Here is an 18000-nt window from a genome sequence, read left to right on the forward strand (position 1 = left end):
GCAGATGTGGCTTTTCCATTCATATGTGGCACATCCACACACTCCCCACATGCAAACACTGGCAGCTTGGCCGCGCAGGAACCTGCACAGCCATTCCCCTCATTTCCCCCGTGGGCACGAACAACTAGATCGCTTTGTGACTCCTGATACACAGAACTTGCACTAAGCTAGCTGTAATGGCACCTTTTGGCTGCTTCATTGATTTCCACTTTACTGGGTTTGCAGGTTACACTGCTTCACTGTTACAGGATTTGCCTGTCCTTCCCTTCAGATGGACTGAGAAGGCACAAGGCAGTTTCTCCCCTTTTCCACGGGAGGCAGAGGCACCTGCAAGGCTCCAGTGGCAGAGCAGGGCACAAAGTCTGCTGGCACTGCAAGGCAGCAGCTCTAAAATGGACAACCAGAATAAGAGAGAGAGAGAATCCTGTTAATGGAGAGCTGTTTTACACTCTCCTGTGGTTATTTATGGGCATGAGAAAGGCAAGAGTGGCATCAGCTTCCTTCAGAGGAGGCTGCCTGTCCCCTGGAGCCAGAGGGAGCTTCCTGCCTGCTCTGGGTCTCCCCCTCAAAGACATCCAAAAGTAACACACTAGCAAAACCAGAATAAAGCAGATATCTGTATATCTCCTCCCTGACAGATGGCATCAAGGTAGTAGAGGCTGAGTTGTTCTAAGCAGTGCCAAAGGACAGTTAAAACTGAAATGAAACATGGAAGTCCATTTGCACAGCAAAGTCTGGAGCTTCAGTTTTGACAGGCAAATAAAGCAGGGACTGTATTTGTATGTATTTTGTATGTAACACCTGAACTATTTCTGGGGAAAAGAAAAAAAGGAGTGATTTATTAAAGAAAAACCTAATCCTCAGGGAAGATCTGATGGCCAAGAAAATGCTGGCTGCATCTGAACTTCCCCCCATTGACTCAGAGGTGAAAGTTGTGGATCTGCAAGTTGCTTTCAGTGGTACTGGAGGGGACTTGTTGGATAGCTGCTTGCATTGGGTTCCAGCAGGCAAAAGCCTTTTTCCCTGTGGTTTATTTTTTTGTCTTATAGAAGAATAAAAAAAAGTAATGACCATGTCTCTACATGAAGAAAGAAATTGCAAAACCTCTGCTCTGCCCCTCATTGCTGGAGATGGATCTGTTCTTTTATTTACACTGCATGACATCCAGGCAAGGAAAAGCTCCACAGAAATAAATTAGGGTCACTCTCTGTCAGTGCAGGTGTGCTCCTGGCTGTTAAGCAACAGAACGTGGCATAAGCCCCTTCCTCCACTCCAGAGCAAATGTTGCTGTGAAAATGAAGATGCATTGCAGATCCTAAAGGTGATGGTAATTAGCACTGGAAAGGGAATAATCAGCAACATTTCCTCACATGAGTAGGACCACCACAAGCATCTCTCCTTGTAAAGAAGTGAAATTCTCCAGGAGGGTATAAAAGTACATGTTTCCATCTGAGAAGTATGAGGGAGAAAAGTCAGAGGGATATAACTTTCAGGAGGCCTCCAAGGATTGAGGGGGTTTGTTGTTGTTGTTGTATTAGGAAGAAGCAGCTAAAAAAACCCCACTATTTCCTAAAGAATTCTGTTTGGAGACAGTCTTAATGCAAAATCAACTTTGAAGCATATTAAACTGAGAAGGCATAAGATGCTCTCATTCCAGACTAAGAATTGCTGTGGAAATGTTCTAATGCACTCTACATTCACAGTCTGCCTCAGATGCAAATGAAATCTCAAGTGCCAGCAAGCTCCAGACAGAAGCTCTCCCCAGGCACTTTGTAAGGATGGGTTTGAAATCTGGCAGCACCGTGACCACAGCAGCTGATGTCAAGGCGCTCTTTCCCTCATATCCTTGGCCACTGGGAGCAGTGCCAGGAAGAAAAATCAGAGTTCACATGTGACCAGGGGCGAGGACTTTCTAACTTTCTACCTTGAACAGAATTTTAAGGTCTTAAAGGTAAACTTAAGTTTAATAAACAGCCACTTTTGCTGCATGAAGGAGCCAGATTTCAGAAGGGAGAGGAGCCACAGAACACACTGGGCAAACTGAGATCCCAGGGATCTGCTGTCCCCAGGGCAGGGAATTACTGCAGGGAATAAGGGGTGCTGTTCCAACAGGTTTCCAGCTCTGTTCCCTGCTTCTCCCCAGGAATGAGCGACACACCCAGGCTTTGAAAGATGGCACCTGGACCAAGGCTGGACCACAGCATTTTCCAGTTCTACTCTTGACTCTCTGACAGATCATGTCCCATTTGATGGAGGGCAGGGGAAGCTCACTGAGGCTGAATGGCTTCTCCTGTACCTGGAATTAGGCACCCTCCTGGTCTCCCTTTGCTGCTGTGACACCAAGCACAAGTGCTTCTAAGGGAACAGGACATGAAGCTGATCAGTGTTGTACTAAAGTCACCGCAGCAGTCAAACTTTAATCACTACAAAAATTGAAAATGCTCAATGATGCTCCTTTTGTGTAGGTGGAGGCCATGCTGAACCAGAACTTGCCCTGTTGTCATTGTCTGTGTCACACTTTTTCTGTAGTCACCCAAAGATTTGGCTTCTGCTTGCCAATAATATAGACCACATCCATCTTTATAACATTTTGCCTACACACTGTTCCACTGGCTGAAAATTTTGGAGTAAACTTTTATAATTTTGAACAAAATATCACATAAGGAGACCTGCAGACTTCTCCTTTCCTCTTCTTTTAACTGACCACAGATCTTTGGCTTTCTTTGTTCTTTCCCTTCCCCACCACATTTTTTTTCCCATCAGTGATAAAGTAACAAAAAAATAGAGGAACAAAAAAAAAAAGAGAAAGGGAAAATAGGACAAAAATTAGTGAGCTTGTATGAAATTTATAACAAAGCACTCTTTGAAAACCTGTGGCATTAGAAAAAAAAATACAAATTAATTATTTTTCATCCATGTCCAATTATCTTGTAAATTTAGCAGTAGCAAAGACTAATGCCATAACTTCCAAATCATAACACAGACACCAGGAGTGTGTTACCATTTGTGGAACTTGTAATAAGTAATTTGACCCTTGAACTAACACTATGGGGCACATCTGGAAATTGCCACTTAGGGGCAACACCAGTCACTAGGGAACCAACCTTCCTGGCCAGAGTGACATTTTACAGAACCCTTTTCCATTGTTCAAAACTCCCCTAAATTTACCCTTCCTGCCTACAAAGTGTTTAACAGAAGTTTGTCCCTGCATTAGGGTCCCAGCACAGCAATTTGTGCCTACATTTATTCTTAGGTGAAATTAAGCAGAGCTGGCAATGAATGTGCCCCATTACCCTTTCCTTCCACGCCCAGAGTGCAGAGAAGCCTCAGCCTGCACTGAAAGAGCAAAGCCAAAGCCAATCTCTACAGGGCTGTTGTCTGCTTTTATCCCAAGTGCCTTCTCCTTGCCCTCCAGACAGGCTTTGCACCCTTTTCTCTGTAAGCTGGAGAAGCCATGGCTCTCATAAACATCTGCACAATGTTTAGGCACTGACGAGCTTGTGAGCAACCTGTCCAGGGGCAGAGGGAAAGTTTAATCCCAGTGCCCTGGTGTCAAAGGAAAGTTTGCAGCAGCCAAGTCTCAGTCACTCATCAGTGCTGGCTCCTGAGAGCAAAGCAGGAGGAGCAGAAAGGTAAGTGCAGGGCACCTCGAGAGAAAAGGACTGAAAACAAAATGAAAACAACCCCAAAAAAAATCAATTCAGCTGAACCCAGCCAGGGCAGGCAAAGAACAAAGGGTCAGAAGACAAAGCTGGAAACAATAGACCAGCAAGATGAGTGTCAGTTGTGAGGAAGAGCCAGGGCACTGCTGGAGGAGAATGGAAAGGGCTTAAATTATAAAAACCAGAAGAGATTCCTAATTGTGAATGCTGACCTGCAATTTGATCAGCACAGCTCTCACACACTACTGCACTGACTGAAAGGGCTCATCTCAGTCTTGGTTCCTTGATGGCAGTGATGGTCACTTATCAGAGCCCTTGCTTTGCCATTAACAGAGTCATGAAATTGAGGTCTAAAGACAACCCTGAACCTCCTGTGGATTTTACATCTTTGTCCTGAGTTTTGCATATTTATTTCCTGCCTTGGCCCAGAGAAGATCTGGTTTCTGGAGCAATACTGCTCCCTAAAAGTGTAGGACTGGCTGCCCATGGCCATACAGAGCAATAAGCACAGAAAAGGACCCTGATAACTGGGCAGACATATTTAAGCACCTTCAGAATCCACTCAGACTGATTTTTAGTGGGAAAACCAGGTGATATTAAGGAAAGCCAAATCATCATGAAGTCCAGGTAATCAGTATTTTCTCTTTTTCCTGTCCTCAGACATCAGCAATGTGCCCCAGTGTGTACAAATGTGATGTGCTTTGCCCTAGAGGGAGGTTGGTAGGGCTGGGAGGAAATTATCTTTAACCTATGTTATCCAAAAGTATGAGCAGTCAAGAAACATTGCAAAACCAGGATGTTCAGGAGATTAATTGGGCAATCTCACATGGAGACAAAATAAATTTGCCTGTTGTTCTACAGCAAAAGCCTTTCTCAATGCTCCCCCTTGAAGACCAAGGGCTCCTTTAGCTCTGTGATTATCCCAAAGAGGATTAGTTAAGCAGAGCTAGTCAAAGCTCTGGGCAAAGGGCAAACCAAATCAAACAAAGCCACTTTTGACATTTCTGAGCTGCAGAGGCACAGCTGACCTTGCTGTCCCAGGGCTGAGGAGTTACTGGGAGCAGAGGGATGAGCACACAGGGGTGAGCCTGCCTGAGCAGCCCAGCTCTCTGTTCCTGCTGCTGCAGATTGAACAGAAGAGCTGGGACAGCAGCCTCTGCTGCTGGTGGGGAGAGATGTCTCAGCCACAGATGACACAGCTTCTTCCTCAGGGACAGCTCAGGTTTCCACAATTCTGGGGTTCCTCTGCAGTTGCAAACATGAACATCCAGCTCATGCATTGTCCACCTCCACACCCTGCCACCATCTCACCTTCTCTCTGTGCAGGAGTTCCAGAAAACACCTTGTAAAGGTGTAAATCACATGACTCCACAGCCTGAGGAATTTAAATCATCATAAACTTCCTCCAGCTCAGGAACCTGGGTGTATAACCTCTCAGACCTGCCTGACACCACAGTGATTTGATTCAAAGCCTGTGGTACCTTGTAACAGCCAATGTCACACTGGGTGTTAGGAATCCCTCTAACAGTCTATTTGCAGCAACACAACTTGAAAAGGAGCTTTTATTTCCCTTACTCCAATATGGATGCTTTAGTATTCTCAGAACAACCTCTCTCTCCTGGGATACTTCACACTAAAATCTCATCCAGGAGATTTACAAGGGACAGACAATAGTGATTTTCATGTTGCTTTAGAAGCCAGGGAGAGTGTGTTTCCCTTTGTATTAAAGCTTAGGAGCTATGCACTTGAAGAAAAAAATCTTGGTGGGAAGGATGAATGCAATTTAACAACCTTAAGAGAGTCCTGCAGCTCATTTTATGGTTGGGCTGTTGGATTCTGCTGCCTTTGTTTGCTTCTCATCATTTGGTTTCCTGAACTCCTGTAAAAGAGCCCATGAACTGCAGCTCCTGCTCACCACATTCCATCACTGCTCCTAAGAGGTGAGCTGCTCCTGAAAGCATAGGAATATTCCCATCCTCCTGAAAGCACAGGAGTGTTCCCATCCTCCTGAAATCACAGGAGTGTTCCCATCCTCCTGAAAGCACGGGAGTGTTCCCATTGCCATCCTCTCCTGACACAACTTGTGCATGTCACTGGATGCAGAACACCATAAATTCATGGAAAGATTCTACTCTTCCTTTGACCAAGAGCAGTCACCTCAAGAGTAGAACTCTGCTCTAGGGGATGCACTTTCCTATGAACTGAAGCCAGAAAAGATTTTCATAGGATGTCAAAAATATTGAAAGGGAATGGAAGTTTTGTGTCTTTATACCTCAAAGGGTAGTGGCAAGAAAGTATTAAAAAATACCCTTAAAGTGGAGCTTCTGTGTTGCTCAGTTCTCTTCAGTCTTAGCAATGCAGCCATGAAGAGGAACACTGGAAAAGGCTCCCAAAAAAGCATTCCTGAACCAGAGAGTACCCATTCCTTGTCTGCCTGGCCATGGCAGAACCCCTTCTGCACCCAGAGATGCCTTACAAACACATCCAAAGAGGAATTGCACACTAAGCCTTTATACATATGCATTCCATTCACTTGGAGCCTAGAAGTAGCCAGGACAGCAGAAGTGTTTGCTTCCATTCTCTTTCATTTGGCAGAGAAGGCAGAAGTGAGACTTGACAGTAATACAACAAACATGCAATTACAGGATTCCTATCCCCTGTGGAATGGTATTTTCTTTCCTCCTCTGGTAGGAAACATAGCTTGGAAATGAAGATGAATTGGCTTGCTAGACAGAAGAATAAAACAGATCAAGTGAGATGCAAGCCATGCATTTGTTCAGGTGCACCTTCAGTCTGATGGGAAATCTGGCAGATGATGTCCCCAAGCTTCTGAGGACCCAATCATTGCCACCACAGGGATTTCTAGGGGCACTGCTTTCTTCTGCAGTGCAGCTGCTGTTCCCAAAAGCATCTTACACCAATGGCTACAGAACTCAGTTTATTTACCTTAGGAGGAATTTATACCCTGGAGACAGCTAAGCAAGGTCATCACCTCTGCTCCTTCAGAAAGGCTCTTTTCACAGGTAAAGGCTGAATTTACACTTTTATCTAAAACATGTCTTGGCCTTCAGTTACTATCACTTATGTCCTAATGCTCAAAAGATTTATGCTTAATAAAAGAAACAGAAAAGCAGCTTTTAACCCTGACAGTATATTCCTCCTCTTTCTTCATAAGAAAAGACAAAGTTTGGGTAAAATTCCAAGTAGAAGAAACAGGCTTCACAAGGATCCTTCTCATGCTTATGACTGTTTCCCACAAGAAATATAAAACACAAATCCCAAATAACAAAACAAAACAAACCCCATAACACAACCAAAAAAACCCACCCAAGTCACATTTATTGTATTTTAGCAACTTCACTCTCCTACCAACTCCCTCAGGTTTCCTGAAGGATCAAATTCAAAGGATTTGAAGGCACTGCCTCCACAAAATGAACTAGAAAACAGTTTTAAGAGGCCACTTTGGAATCTGTCCAGGAGTTAAATCCTTCTGAGCACCTGGAGCATCCTGGTGACACAGAGAGCAAGTTCAATTACCCACCAGCCCAATGAGTTATAGTGCAACATCAGGACTGGAGAGACAGCTGCTGGGAGACTTGTTTTCAGGCAGTCTTTTCCCTTCCATTCCATGCTTCAAACTTAGAATCAAAATTTGTACAAGTTTTCAGATTTTTTTTTCCCCTGCCCTCTGCTGGCGAGAGGGTGAGGGTTAAAAACACAGACAAAGGATGCAAACAGAAAATCAAGAGACCTTGCCCAGTGCAATCTGTTCTTCCATTTCATATCATCTGATTTAAGGTGAAGCAAGGGAGAGCATTCATTTAAGCAGCTATAAAGAAAGAAAAAAAGATTTATTGAAAAGTAATTTTTTCTCCGTTTCTTATGGAAAAGAGTCACAGGTGTCTGTTTTTCTTATATTTTCTCTTTAATGGCTGTTCCCTTTTCAGCTCATAAGATTCAAGGTCAGGTCCAGGTTAAATTATACTGAGCCTGAGAGGCTCAGCAACTTCAAACCCAGTTATGGGATTCCTCTCCCTTCTGTATTGCACTGGGCTCCCATTCTGGTATTCCAGCCTGGAAATCCCTATTAGACGCTTGGGGTACAAATTTTCATTTCTGCATTTAGATGGCAAGATGGGTGCCACAGTGGGAAATCAACAATTGGCATCCCACTAATAGAACATGCTAAATCAGTGAGTAAAATTAATGTCTTGGTGCATCTAGACATGTTTAACCTTGGAATTACTGACTGCTGGCAAAAGTCAGAGCATACAGGATAAACTTAAATGTAGGAGTGTCTCCTACAACTTTCCATGGATGTGAATAGTGAGGGACAGTTGCTTTTCTCCCACAAAGAATATAAAATCTAGCAAACATAAGAAACAAAATAAGACTCTGAGAATATTGGGGGCTAAAAATACCCCTATTGCCAAGCCTTGGATAAAATCCAATCCTTTTGAAAGCTGCCTTATGGTCAGTGTTTGGAGGGTAGGGGCTTGCACAGATTATTAGTGCACACTGTTACCTGACATCTGTAAGAGTCAGTTTATTTGCCTTTACAGTAAAGTATGGAAGAGAAAACAGCCCACAGTTTCTTAAAGGAAAATACTATGAGGGAGAAAAATGAGAAGAAATATCTAAGAAAGGAAAATAATCTAAACCCACAACTTCAGAACAATCCCTCAGAAATCTGACAGGCCAAGAGAGATGAGTTCGGGCTGTAAGATGAATTTGCACTCCTTTGTGCTCACTACAAACGCCCTCCAGGAGCAGCAGTGATTCCAGCAGTTGGTTAAAAAATGGTCTATAATAGCAAAATGAAAACAAATCCTCTTAATCCTGGATCCTACTCCTACTTATTCATCCCTAGGAGTGGTGCAAACATCAATGCTCATGGTGACCATCACCATCTGAGCAGGAGAATACCACCCTACCTTTGGATTGAAAGGTACTCATGTGAATATTCTGAATATCCTCTCTGGTGGCTGGGTCTCCATTTCCAGCCCTGAGCTCCACCACAAGCAGTTAGGAACCACCAGGAAAACTTCCTAAAAAGGAGAACCATTGTACTAACTCCTAAAAGACCAAAACAGAAACAAAAAGGTTCTTAATCCATCTTTTTATGAAGAGGCCCTCCAGGGTTTTGTGGCAGCTGTAGCATGTGTGAAATACTACAGCATTTCTTTGTGACTGCTGGATGAGGTGCCTGATGGTTCTGAGGAGGTCTGGTCACTGCTGCAAGCACTCCACAGCTGGAAGGTGACAGAAATATCTATCCAAATTTAAAATACCTGCACATTTGCAGGAATGAAGGGCATTTGTATCCAAAACTCAGCTTTCAGTGGATTCTTCACAGTAGAATATGAAGAAAAATGACAGAGAAACAATTTTGAACAGACAGATGACAAGATTTTTTAATCCCACAGGAATACAAAATCCTTGCATAGATTCATAATATGTGGTTAAAGTGGAGGACAAAGGATTAAAAGACGAGCACAAGCATCTCATGATGTATCAAAGCTAGAAAACTTGCTTCTCAGGGGCCTTGACTAGTCAAAAACAAAAAAGTCCAAACAAACAAAAAAACAAACAAGAAAAACCCAAAAGCACATGCACACACACCAACACCCCCCCCCCCAAAAAAGCAAAGAAAAAAAAAAAAAAAAAAAAAAAAAAAAAAAAAAACCAAAAAACCAAAGAAATGGGGCTTGTAATATGTAGTTTCTGCCAGGTCCCAGGAATCTCCTGTTTGGAGTACACAGCTAAAAATCCCTCAGCAAAAACCAGCCCAAAGAGGGCAGGAAAGGAACTGGCCAGCTCAAAGAGAGGTAGAAAAGTGAGTAAGGAGTCAGATATTATCTTCAGGCTTTAAAGAAGACAGTGACTGAACAAATTAAAACCAAAGATCAATGGGAAAAAATGAAAAACAAAAAATATAAAGCTTTTTGCTCATTCTCTATTCCCCTGTGGACTGATTCTCCAAGCTTGGGCAGTCACAGATCTGGTCTTCCATCCATGAGATGCTCCTGGGGAATATTTGGGATCAGTTTCCAGATCTTAATACTCCAGGTGGTGAGCATCATCAAACATTCAAGAAGAAATCTCTCCACCAAGAAAAAAAATTGTCCTGACATGTTCCATATGCACTGAGCTGGCATCTGGATATAAAATCTGCAACACCTAACTATGCCAAAAACCTTCCTGAGACTCCAGAAATAAAATTCCTAAGTGTGCCCTCAACTTGACTGCCAGAGGAATCTTTTTTATGCCTTCTTTTGATCCTCCCACACAAAAGTTTCCAAAGATGGAGCAAGCACCCAGTTTCACATTTGGCAGTGCTAGGAACAACGCTGCAATGGCCTTGAAGTGTTTGACATTTCCCCTTGTGTGGATGCTGATTCTGCACAGGAGGCAGCTCTGCCTGCATGGGGCAGGGGCTCAGTGCAGAGCCCAGAGCCTCTGGGCCCAAGAGCTGGAACCCAGCCACAAGTTTCTGATGTGCTTCTCCAAAACTCATATATTGATATTGCCTTGTTATTTTTCTTGTATTTCCTGCTCTTTCTTTTTTTTTTTTTTTTTAATTTGTTTGTGTTTTCTTTGTTTGTTTTTGGCTTTTTTTCTTGCAAAGCACAAAGTTGTTTCCATGAGACAATCAGAGCATGACTTCTATCTAGCTGTTTCATCAGGCTAAGCATGCCACACGCTTTTACACATCCTTTTTTTTTTCCTGATTATTTCCCTTTTGAATAAACTCTCCATTATCAAAATAAAATAACATCATTTACAAAGCACCACCTCAGCAGCATGCCTCAGCTTTCATTTCACAGGGCTATGCCAGCAGCCACAAACAGAATCAAAGCAGCCAATTAAAAATCCATATTCATTAACAAACATCATGTGTGCTGTAATGCCCTGCATTGACTGTGGCACGGCAGGGGATGGGGAACTCGCTGAGTTTCCCTGCTCTCAGTCTGAAGCATTGTTTTGTTAGAGGAAGGGCTTTACCTTTGCTGCTCCAGGCCAGCAAGGAGAGTGTCCTGGGGCAGCAGAGGGGGCAGCTGCTCAGCTCAGCACCTTTTCCCTCAATGATGGCAAACACAGCCCCTTGCCAGGATTTAGAGCACACAGAGAAGACCATGAACCTGTGCCAGACCCTCCCCACCGAGGTCTTTGGGCACCAGCAGGGCCCATGGCAATGGAGCCTGTGGCACCACGAGCAGACAACATAATAATAAACTCTGCATATGCTTGATTGATGCAGCTCATGGGCTCAGCAGGGCCAGGTCCAAGCTGCTGCAGTGAATTACCAAATTGCCCTGGCTCCAGGGGAGCTGCTTTGATTTACACCATCAACACTTCACTGCTGCACACGGTCACATGCATAAGTACAATATTTCAGGCCTGTACAATGAAGTTATATGAAGGCGTGCCGGGGTTATTTATTTATTTGTACCCATGAGCCAAGAGATTTACAACTCTTTATAAATACAAGCTGGGCAATTTGCTTTCTATTTTTAGCAGGAATGCTTTGTGCAGGAAACAGCTGTCAGCCACTGGGAGCTGTGTTCCTCAGAGCAGCAGCTTCAGACAGAGAGGCCTCTTAGAATTCAACTGGAGAGCTAGGGTCACTGCTTTGTGATGGAAAAGAAGCTGGAGATGGTACACAGCAAGAAAAAATATAAGCAGTTAACAGAATGAACCCCAGCAAAATGGGCTGGAAAAGCCATAAGAAAAGGACCTTTACACAAATATATTGCAAATGAGTGTGACTGTCTCATTCTTCCCAAAAAAGCTTCAGAGCCCAGCTCTGTCCAAGTTCAGTAAACCTTCACAAGACTTGGAGCCAAGCTATTCCTACAGCCTCAAGGAAGATGAGCAGCTGGGTATTAGATGAGAGACTCTGCTGATATCCTCACCATGGAAAAATCTGCCACGTCCCATTTCAGAGCCAAAGCTATCCCCACCAAGCAGGAGATCAGATCCATCAGATCTGCCACCTTGGGGCACACACTCACCTTGGCAGACGAAGGAAGAGGGAGTTTCCCCAGGATGGACCCGTGCTGTGATGAACACCACTTTCTGTTCAGCCCCTGGACGCAGGTTTGCTGCAGCAGAAAGGGGACAGAGAGGAAAAAAAAAAAAAAAAGAAATTAAGATTATTAAACTGTGCCCCAGATGTAGCAGCAAACAATTGTTAATTTTTAAAACACATCCTTTCATTAGAATTGGTCACACATTATAAACAAGCACAATCCCTGACCAAAGGGGCATCGTCACCAGGTCTCCTTCCCAGACTGCACAAGGGCTGCAAGAATAATAACATGCAGCCAAACCTGCAACAACAAATTTAGGTCTCTTTTTAAAGCCCAAGATTTACTGCAGAGACTTTAACTGCACTGTAATTGTGCTCTCACTCGTGATAAATGTCCCCCAGGGCCACAGGAACAGCACTGGGGCTCCAGTCGAGGTAAAGCCAATTGCACCCTGCATTGCACTTGGTCCAAGCCTTAGCAGTGCCAGGCAATGGCAAAGTGCTACAAATTATATTTATTAGGCTTTGCTCTGGAGGATTTAGAGGTGATTTTTCTTAAATCTTTTAAGTGTTTGGGACTGCATCTGCTCTAACTGAAAGAAAAGTTTAAAAAAAAAGTATAGGAAAGAGACCAAGATTAAATCCAGGAACCTTCTCCAGTGAGGGCATGAAAATGTGCTATTTCCCCTTCAAATTGCAGATAGGTGGAAGACAGATTTAGATCCCAACTATGCTGAATTTAACATGGATTAATCCCTCAGTTTTGAAGCCACACCACTTTGGCCACCTGCTTTAGCTATAAACTACGTGGGTCAACCAGGATCCTTCTTTTGTTTGTGCTGTGACTGCACTTAATAAACAGCAAATGAAAATTATGCTCTTGCAAAATGGGTTCTGGGAATTTTAAAGACTATAAGAGGTCAGGACCTCAGTTAGATGGCTTATCTCAACCTGAACACACACAGCAGGGGTAATGCTAAACACAGCAGGCTCCAATTGCTAGAGACAGTTTAAATCTTTGTTTTGAAGTAAAAAGTTTACAGACTGGAAACTAAATCCAAGTTGTTGTTTTTTTTTTGTTTTTTTTTTTTGATTTTTTTTTTCTTCCTCTTTTAATTAGGTAGATTTATTGCACACATATCCAAAGTCAGACTTTTATTTTCAAAGAAGTGTGAGTCCTCAAGACCATACCTTAGTTATTTTTTTTTCATTTCCCAAATTCTTAGAAGTGCTCCATTTTCCCCAGGGCAAATCACACCTTACAGAACCATAGGAATAATCAATACATTTTTTGCTGTTCTCAGGAGACAATTGCAGCAGGTTTCTTCTTTTATTTCCTTAGCATCTCAAAGTCCTGCAGCTGCTCTCCCTATAACTCAGCCATCCATTTGTTCTCTCTTACACCAGCTTCACCATTCCCTGATGTTTTTGAACCCCAGAGGCAAAGAAATATAAGAAAGAAAGTCCCTGCCAAACCCTGCAGCTGGTGGGGTCAATTCTCTCAGCAGAAGAAAAGTGGGAGGCAGCAAAAAGGAACACAACCACATCAGCCAGGAGTCAATGACCATCCCACATCATTTGCATTAAGTAGTGTGGGAGGAAGGAGATAAATCACCAAACCAACTTTAGGGAACAAAAGGAGAAGGGTTGGGATCACTTTAGCAAGAGGAGATGAGTTTTCCTCCCCTCTTGGAAAACCAGCATTGCATCAAAGGGGCTGTGGCACAGCACAGATGTGATGCCCAGCACCATGGCTGCTTTGGGTCTGGAACAGCACTGTCAGGAACCTCTTGGACAGAGGATTGCTTTGGGGTGTTTTGTGGCTTTGGCTTTGTTTTCAATTACAAAATTGTTGCTATTTATGCTTCATAACACTTATTAGAATCATTATTATGATCAATAACTTTCACTATGCAAGTCTATTTTAATTGGCAATGAATTAAAATCCCCACAAGTCAAGTCTGCTTTACCCCAATGGCAATTAGTAAATGATATCCTTGTCTTTCTCTTGACCCATGAGCCTTTCCTTTTTATTTTCTCCCCCTGTCCTGGGTAAGAGGGAGCAGCTGTGTGGGCACCTGGCTGCTAACCAAGGTTAACCCACTATACAACCTGAAAACACAATTTCATTTTTTAATTTAAATGTTACATTAGAAATACATCCTATTTTCTACTTCAGGATTGAAAAGATCAATCAAAATTAAGAAGATTAGAAGTGTATAGCTTTGCTTAGTAGATGCCAAAAGCGCTTAAGCAAAATGACAGAAAGGCACACTCCATTTAGCCACAGCTTTGAGACTTGTGAAAATGCAGAGAAATCTGTTGTGGTACCACTTTTACCCTTCTGAACACCATAGCAGTGAATCTTAGAAACAAAACTCTTTGACAAAACAGTTTTTTTGGAAAGAAAGGAAAGTAAACATGTCTGGAATGGTTCCTTTTCCATTTTCTTTTCTGGAGAGTATCTTGAAAATTTAAATGAACATTTTCTCTTCCCTTTGAAGTCTACCACTATCATCAACATGGATAATACTTGCCTTGATTTATGAGAGACCTAAACAATCTGTCACTGTGTGTTACACCCCAGTGTCCTGCTCCTCACCCACTGCCATCCTGCCCCTGCTCAGAGGAGGATTCCCCAGAGCAAAGCTGTGGAGATCTGAGATGCTATTCAGAACAATCAACACTAACCTCAACATCTATTCTGGCTCCCCAGCAACCACAGTAGTAATAAACACCGAGCAAATTTCACACGGAAAAGAAACTGAATGAGCTGCAAGCAAGCAGCTCAGACCTCTCATTCTGAGCATCACTTGTGCTGCTTGGCCCTCAACCCATGTTCCTTCCCCTCTAAAGCTTTGGCATGTCAAGCCAGTCACTTAACCCCACTGGCAGCACTCCCTCAGCTCTCACCCAGGAAACAGCAATTTCCACTCCTGGTTGCTTATTGTGCTGCTGCAGCTAGAGCAGCACAGAAAAGATTTTCTACTTACAGAGAGAGAGTCAGATCGAATTCTAAACCTTCACGGCAAGGCAAGAAATTCACTTAGCCATTTTCATTCAATTTTCATTTTTATGCTACTATAAAAAACATGAAAATGATAGTATTTGTATATAGCAGCTTAATGGTAGGTATCTAGAACATTCAAGCAGAAATATTAAATCTATGGAATTCCATTTGCACCACCAAGATGAAGTACTATAACAGAACTGAGGTAGAACATCACTCCTCAACGTCCAGGATCTTTTCTACCACCTTGCCAGACCAGAATCAGATGGCAAATTTGTGGCTTCTTTAGGTCTTGCAGTCATTATGTAGTTTATAATTCAAATTCACAAATTAGCACTCAGGATGAGAAGTCTGACCCTGGAAGGTGGGTTCAGAGAGCCTTTAGGCTGGTGCCTGTCAGGAGATCTTGGGAGTGAATTTCACTCCTTTGCAGAGGACTTCAAAGTTGAGAAAGGTACCAGAAAAATCTTGTCATCTCTGGAAGACCAGAAGGCTCCAATCCATGGGAATCCATCATCCTACAAACATATGGCCAAATAACAATTTGATTTAAATACCCACGTACATTTTAATGGAATGTTATCCACTGCAAATGAATTCCATATTGTCATCCTGTCTCAGGTACTTTGCACTACAAGGTGGGCTGTTGCCAGCATGTTTTTATTCAAAACCCTGCGAGTTAAATACTCCACAGAGGAAATCAAAGCAGCTCTATTGCATTCCCCTCCTGTGTGCCACCCCAGCTCGCCTGTGCCCAGCAGAGCTGGAACATCTGTGTTGAAAACAGCCCTGCCCCAAGTGCCTCATCTCCACCACATTAACCTGCTCCAGCAAATCAAATCCAAGCAGCATTTACTGCACTCTGGTTTTTCCTAAGAGACCAGATCAGCACCTAATCCCATTTATTTTTGCTCCTTCTGGCCACGAATGTCATTTCAGGTAGGAGCGTACATCTCAGCAATGCAGGAGTGCAAAGGAGCAACATTTTTGGTCACTGCTGAATCCCACTGGACTTGGTGAGGTCAGATTTTCTTTCTCACCTTCTTATAGTTGGCTTCAGCAGAACAAAGAAACTAAGAGAGACAGAAGGTGGAAATTATGCCATTTGTACCACAGAGTGATGAGCAAAAACTGGGATGCAGGTTGTGGAAGTCAGACAGCCATTCCTATGCAGTTTTACCTGAAATGGGAGGCAGCAGCATTTTGTCTCCCATGCAAAAGCCATGGAAGGCCAGGTCTGTGATGAGGTAGCCCTGCTACAGGGGACCCTCACAGCTGATGGACTGCCCTCACCTTCACTCTGTCCTGCCTGGGGTTTTTTCAGCAGTCTCCTTTGTGCAAGGACCATCTCCTCAGCAATGGTCCTGCCTGTAATGCTCAAAACTGCATCCAAAACCTTCCGAGTTTTGGGTGTTCATTCAGGCTCTGTCCTTGACTCTGTCAGGTGCTTAAGTACATGATTTGTTGGAGGGACTTGCATCGTGCTCAAAAATGTGCTTAACCATAATTTTGGCATGAGAGCTCTGCTGAATTGGGGCCATTTTGCAGGAAGCCTGCCTCTGAGATCATTGTCACAATGTTTTAAAGTTGGAGATTGTGCAACTATTATCCTTTATTGCTCGTTTTATGCCAAAGTCTCCCTTTCTTTTTACATTCCTCTTAAAAGAGAAGCTATTTTGGAGCATTTAATATTATTTAATCTCTTTACTCTGGCAGCATAGAAATTACAGGAACCATTACAATGGTCCTGTGTGAGCGTACGCTTTATTGATGTATATGCTGACCTAATATCAAATTGATTTTATTCAGCTTTTCTGCTGACCATGGAAAAATGCAAATTGGGTATTATATTTGCACACTAATTTTATTGGGCCCCTGTGTCTTCATAAAAAGATAAAGTTTGGGCTAATAAAAATAAAACATTTCTGGGGCTAATATAGGCAAATGTTTATGTAGGCAGGTAACAAATTGGTTTGTCATTTAGGGGAACATAAAGAGCACTAAAATCATCTTTAGGCAAAATAGATTGGTGGCTTTTGCTTAGCTTTTAGCTTTCATTTGCAAAATCAATTTAATGTAGCACAGTGTCTCAAAGAAAGGGTGACACAGGATTAAGACATTAATTGTATTCCCCCTTCATAACTCCCCCTTATTCAGAGGCCCTGGGATTTGGGTTTGCTCTTGCTCAAAGCAAATTAAATATATTTCAGCAGAAAATAGGAATAAGGAACCTTTAGACTTTTGCCATGTGTGAGCATCCTATTGGGACAAACAGGGGCAGGTAGCAGAGTGGGACTCAGTGTTGTGCAGGCAGATGCTGACAGAGCTATCAACATTTGTCAGTGCCACCAGGAGTCTGAAAGCACAGTGGCTGTGTGATGTTCCTCCTGGATATGGCTGTGTCCCTCCCTCCTCTTCCCTCTCAATCCTCTGTAGCAATGCCTTGTGCATCCTCATGGCCTGGAGCCCTGCTGGAATACATCTGAGTGAAGTTCCACCACAGTTTAAGTAGACAGGTGTATATCAACAGCCTAACTTCATTTTATTGAAAGGAATTGGCCTATTTACATCTCAGAGCAGGCACTATTTCCACCCAGCTCTTGGTTTTCATCCCTTCCCCTTCCCTGCCTCAGTTGCAGGGTGTTCTGGAGGGGTTCCATGGGGTGGGAGGTTACATAAACAGTTTTGATGTTAATACTTGACTGCATTTTCAACGTAATAGCCCAGCAAAGGGATCTGACTGTGAAGCAAAAGACCAGAAATATCTCCTGGTAAAATTATGCTGAAGCACAGATCGAATGACGCTGCAGAGCTATTTGCAAAATCAGAAATGGCAAATGCCTACAGAGCAAGAGCCCCCTTACCTCCCAGCCACGTTTGCTTGTTTTTAATCTTCATTACATCTTGTAAGCAACCATTTTTCCATTTGGGCTTTCTGATACTGGCAGCTCACTACGCTTTTGAGGCAGGAAAATTAAATGCACGCAAAACCAGTCAAGATACACTCGCATCTTCCCTTCCTCCTCATCTCCACTAAAAAAAACCCTCCAAAAAACACTCCTAAAAACCTGAGTTTTTTTTTTTTAATTATACATATGCATTTGAACGTTGGAACATACAGTCCTATGAAAAAGAATGAAAATCTGGAATATGAGCTGCACATTATTCGTCCTCAAACAGCCAAGGTGATGACAACTCACAATTAAGGATGCAGACAGTAGCATTTAATGTCACCTACCTGCATCACTGTCATATCATAACAGTTTAGCAGGCAGGTCCCCAGCCTGCTTTTTTCC

At 43.0% G+C, this 18000-nt stretch overlaps 1 protein-coding gene across 1 annotated transcript in view; it reads right to left on the reverse strand.

The window, feature by feature from the left end:
* LOC132076575 (cytosolic carboxypeptidase 6-like) overlaps positions 1-12152 on the reverse strand; it is a 205766-nt gene extending 193614 nt beyond the window's left edge. The window contains exons 1-2 of the mRNA XM_059477703.1: positions 12077-12152; positions 11678-11767 (exon numbers count right to left, since the gene is read on the reverse strand). Of these exons, the coding sequence (XP_059333686.1) occupies positions 11678-11767; positions 12077-12152 (166 nt within the window). The remainder of the gene's footprint in view (positions 1-11677; positions 11768-12076) is intronic.
* Positions 12153-18000: the final 5848 nt, after the last annotated feature.

This window comes from Ammospiza nelsoni, chromosome 9 (assembly GCF_027579445.1).
Source record: "Ammospiza nelsoni isolate bAmmNel1 chromosome 9, bAmmNel1.pri, whole genome shotgun sequence".
Classification (NCBI taxonomy): domain Eukaryota; kingdom Metazoa; phylum Chordata; class Aves; order Passeriformes; family Passerellidae; genus Ammospiza; species Ammospiza nelsoni.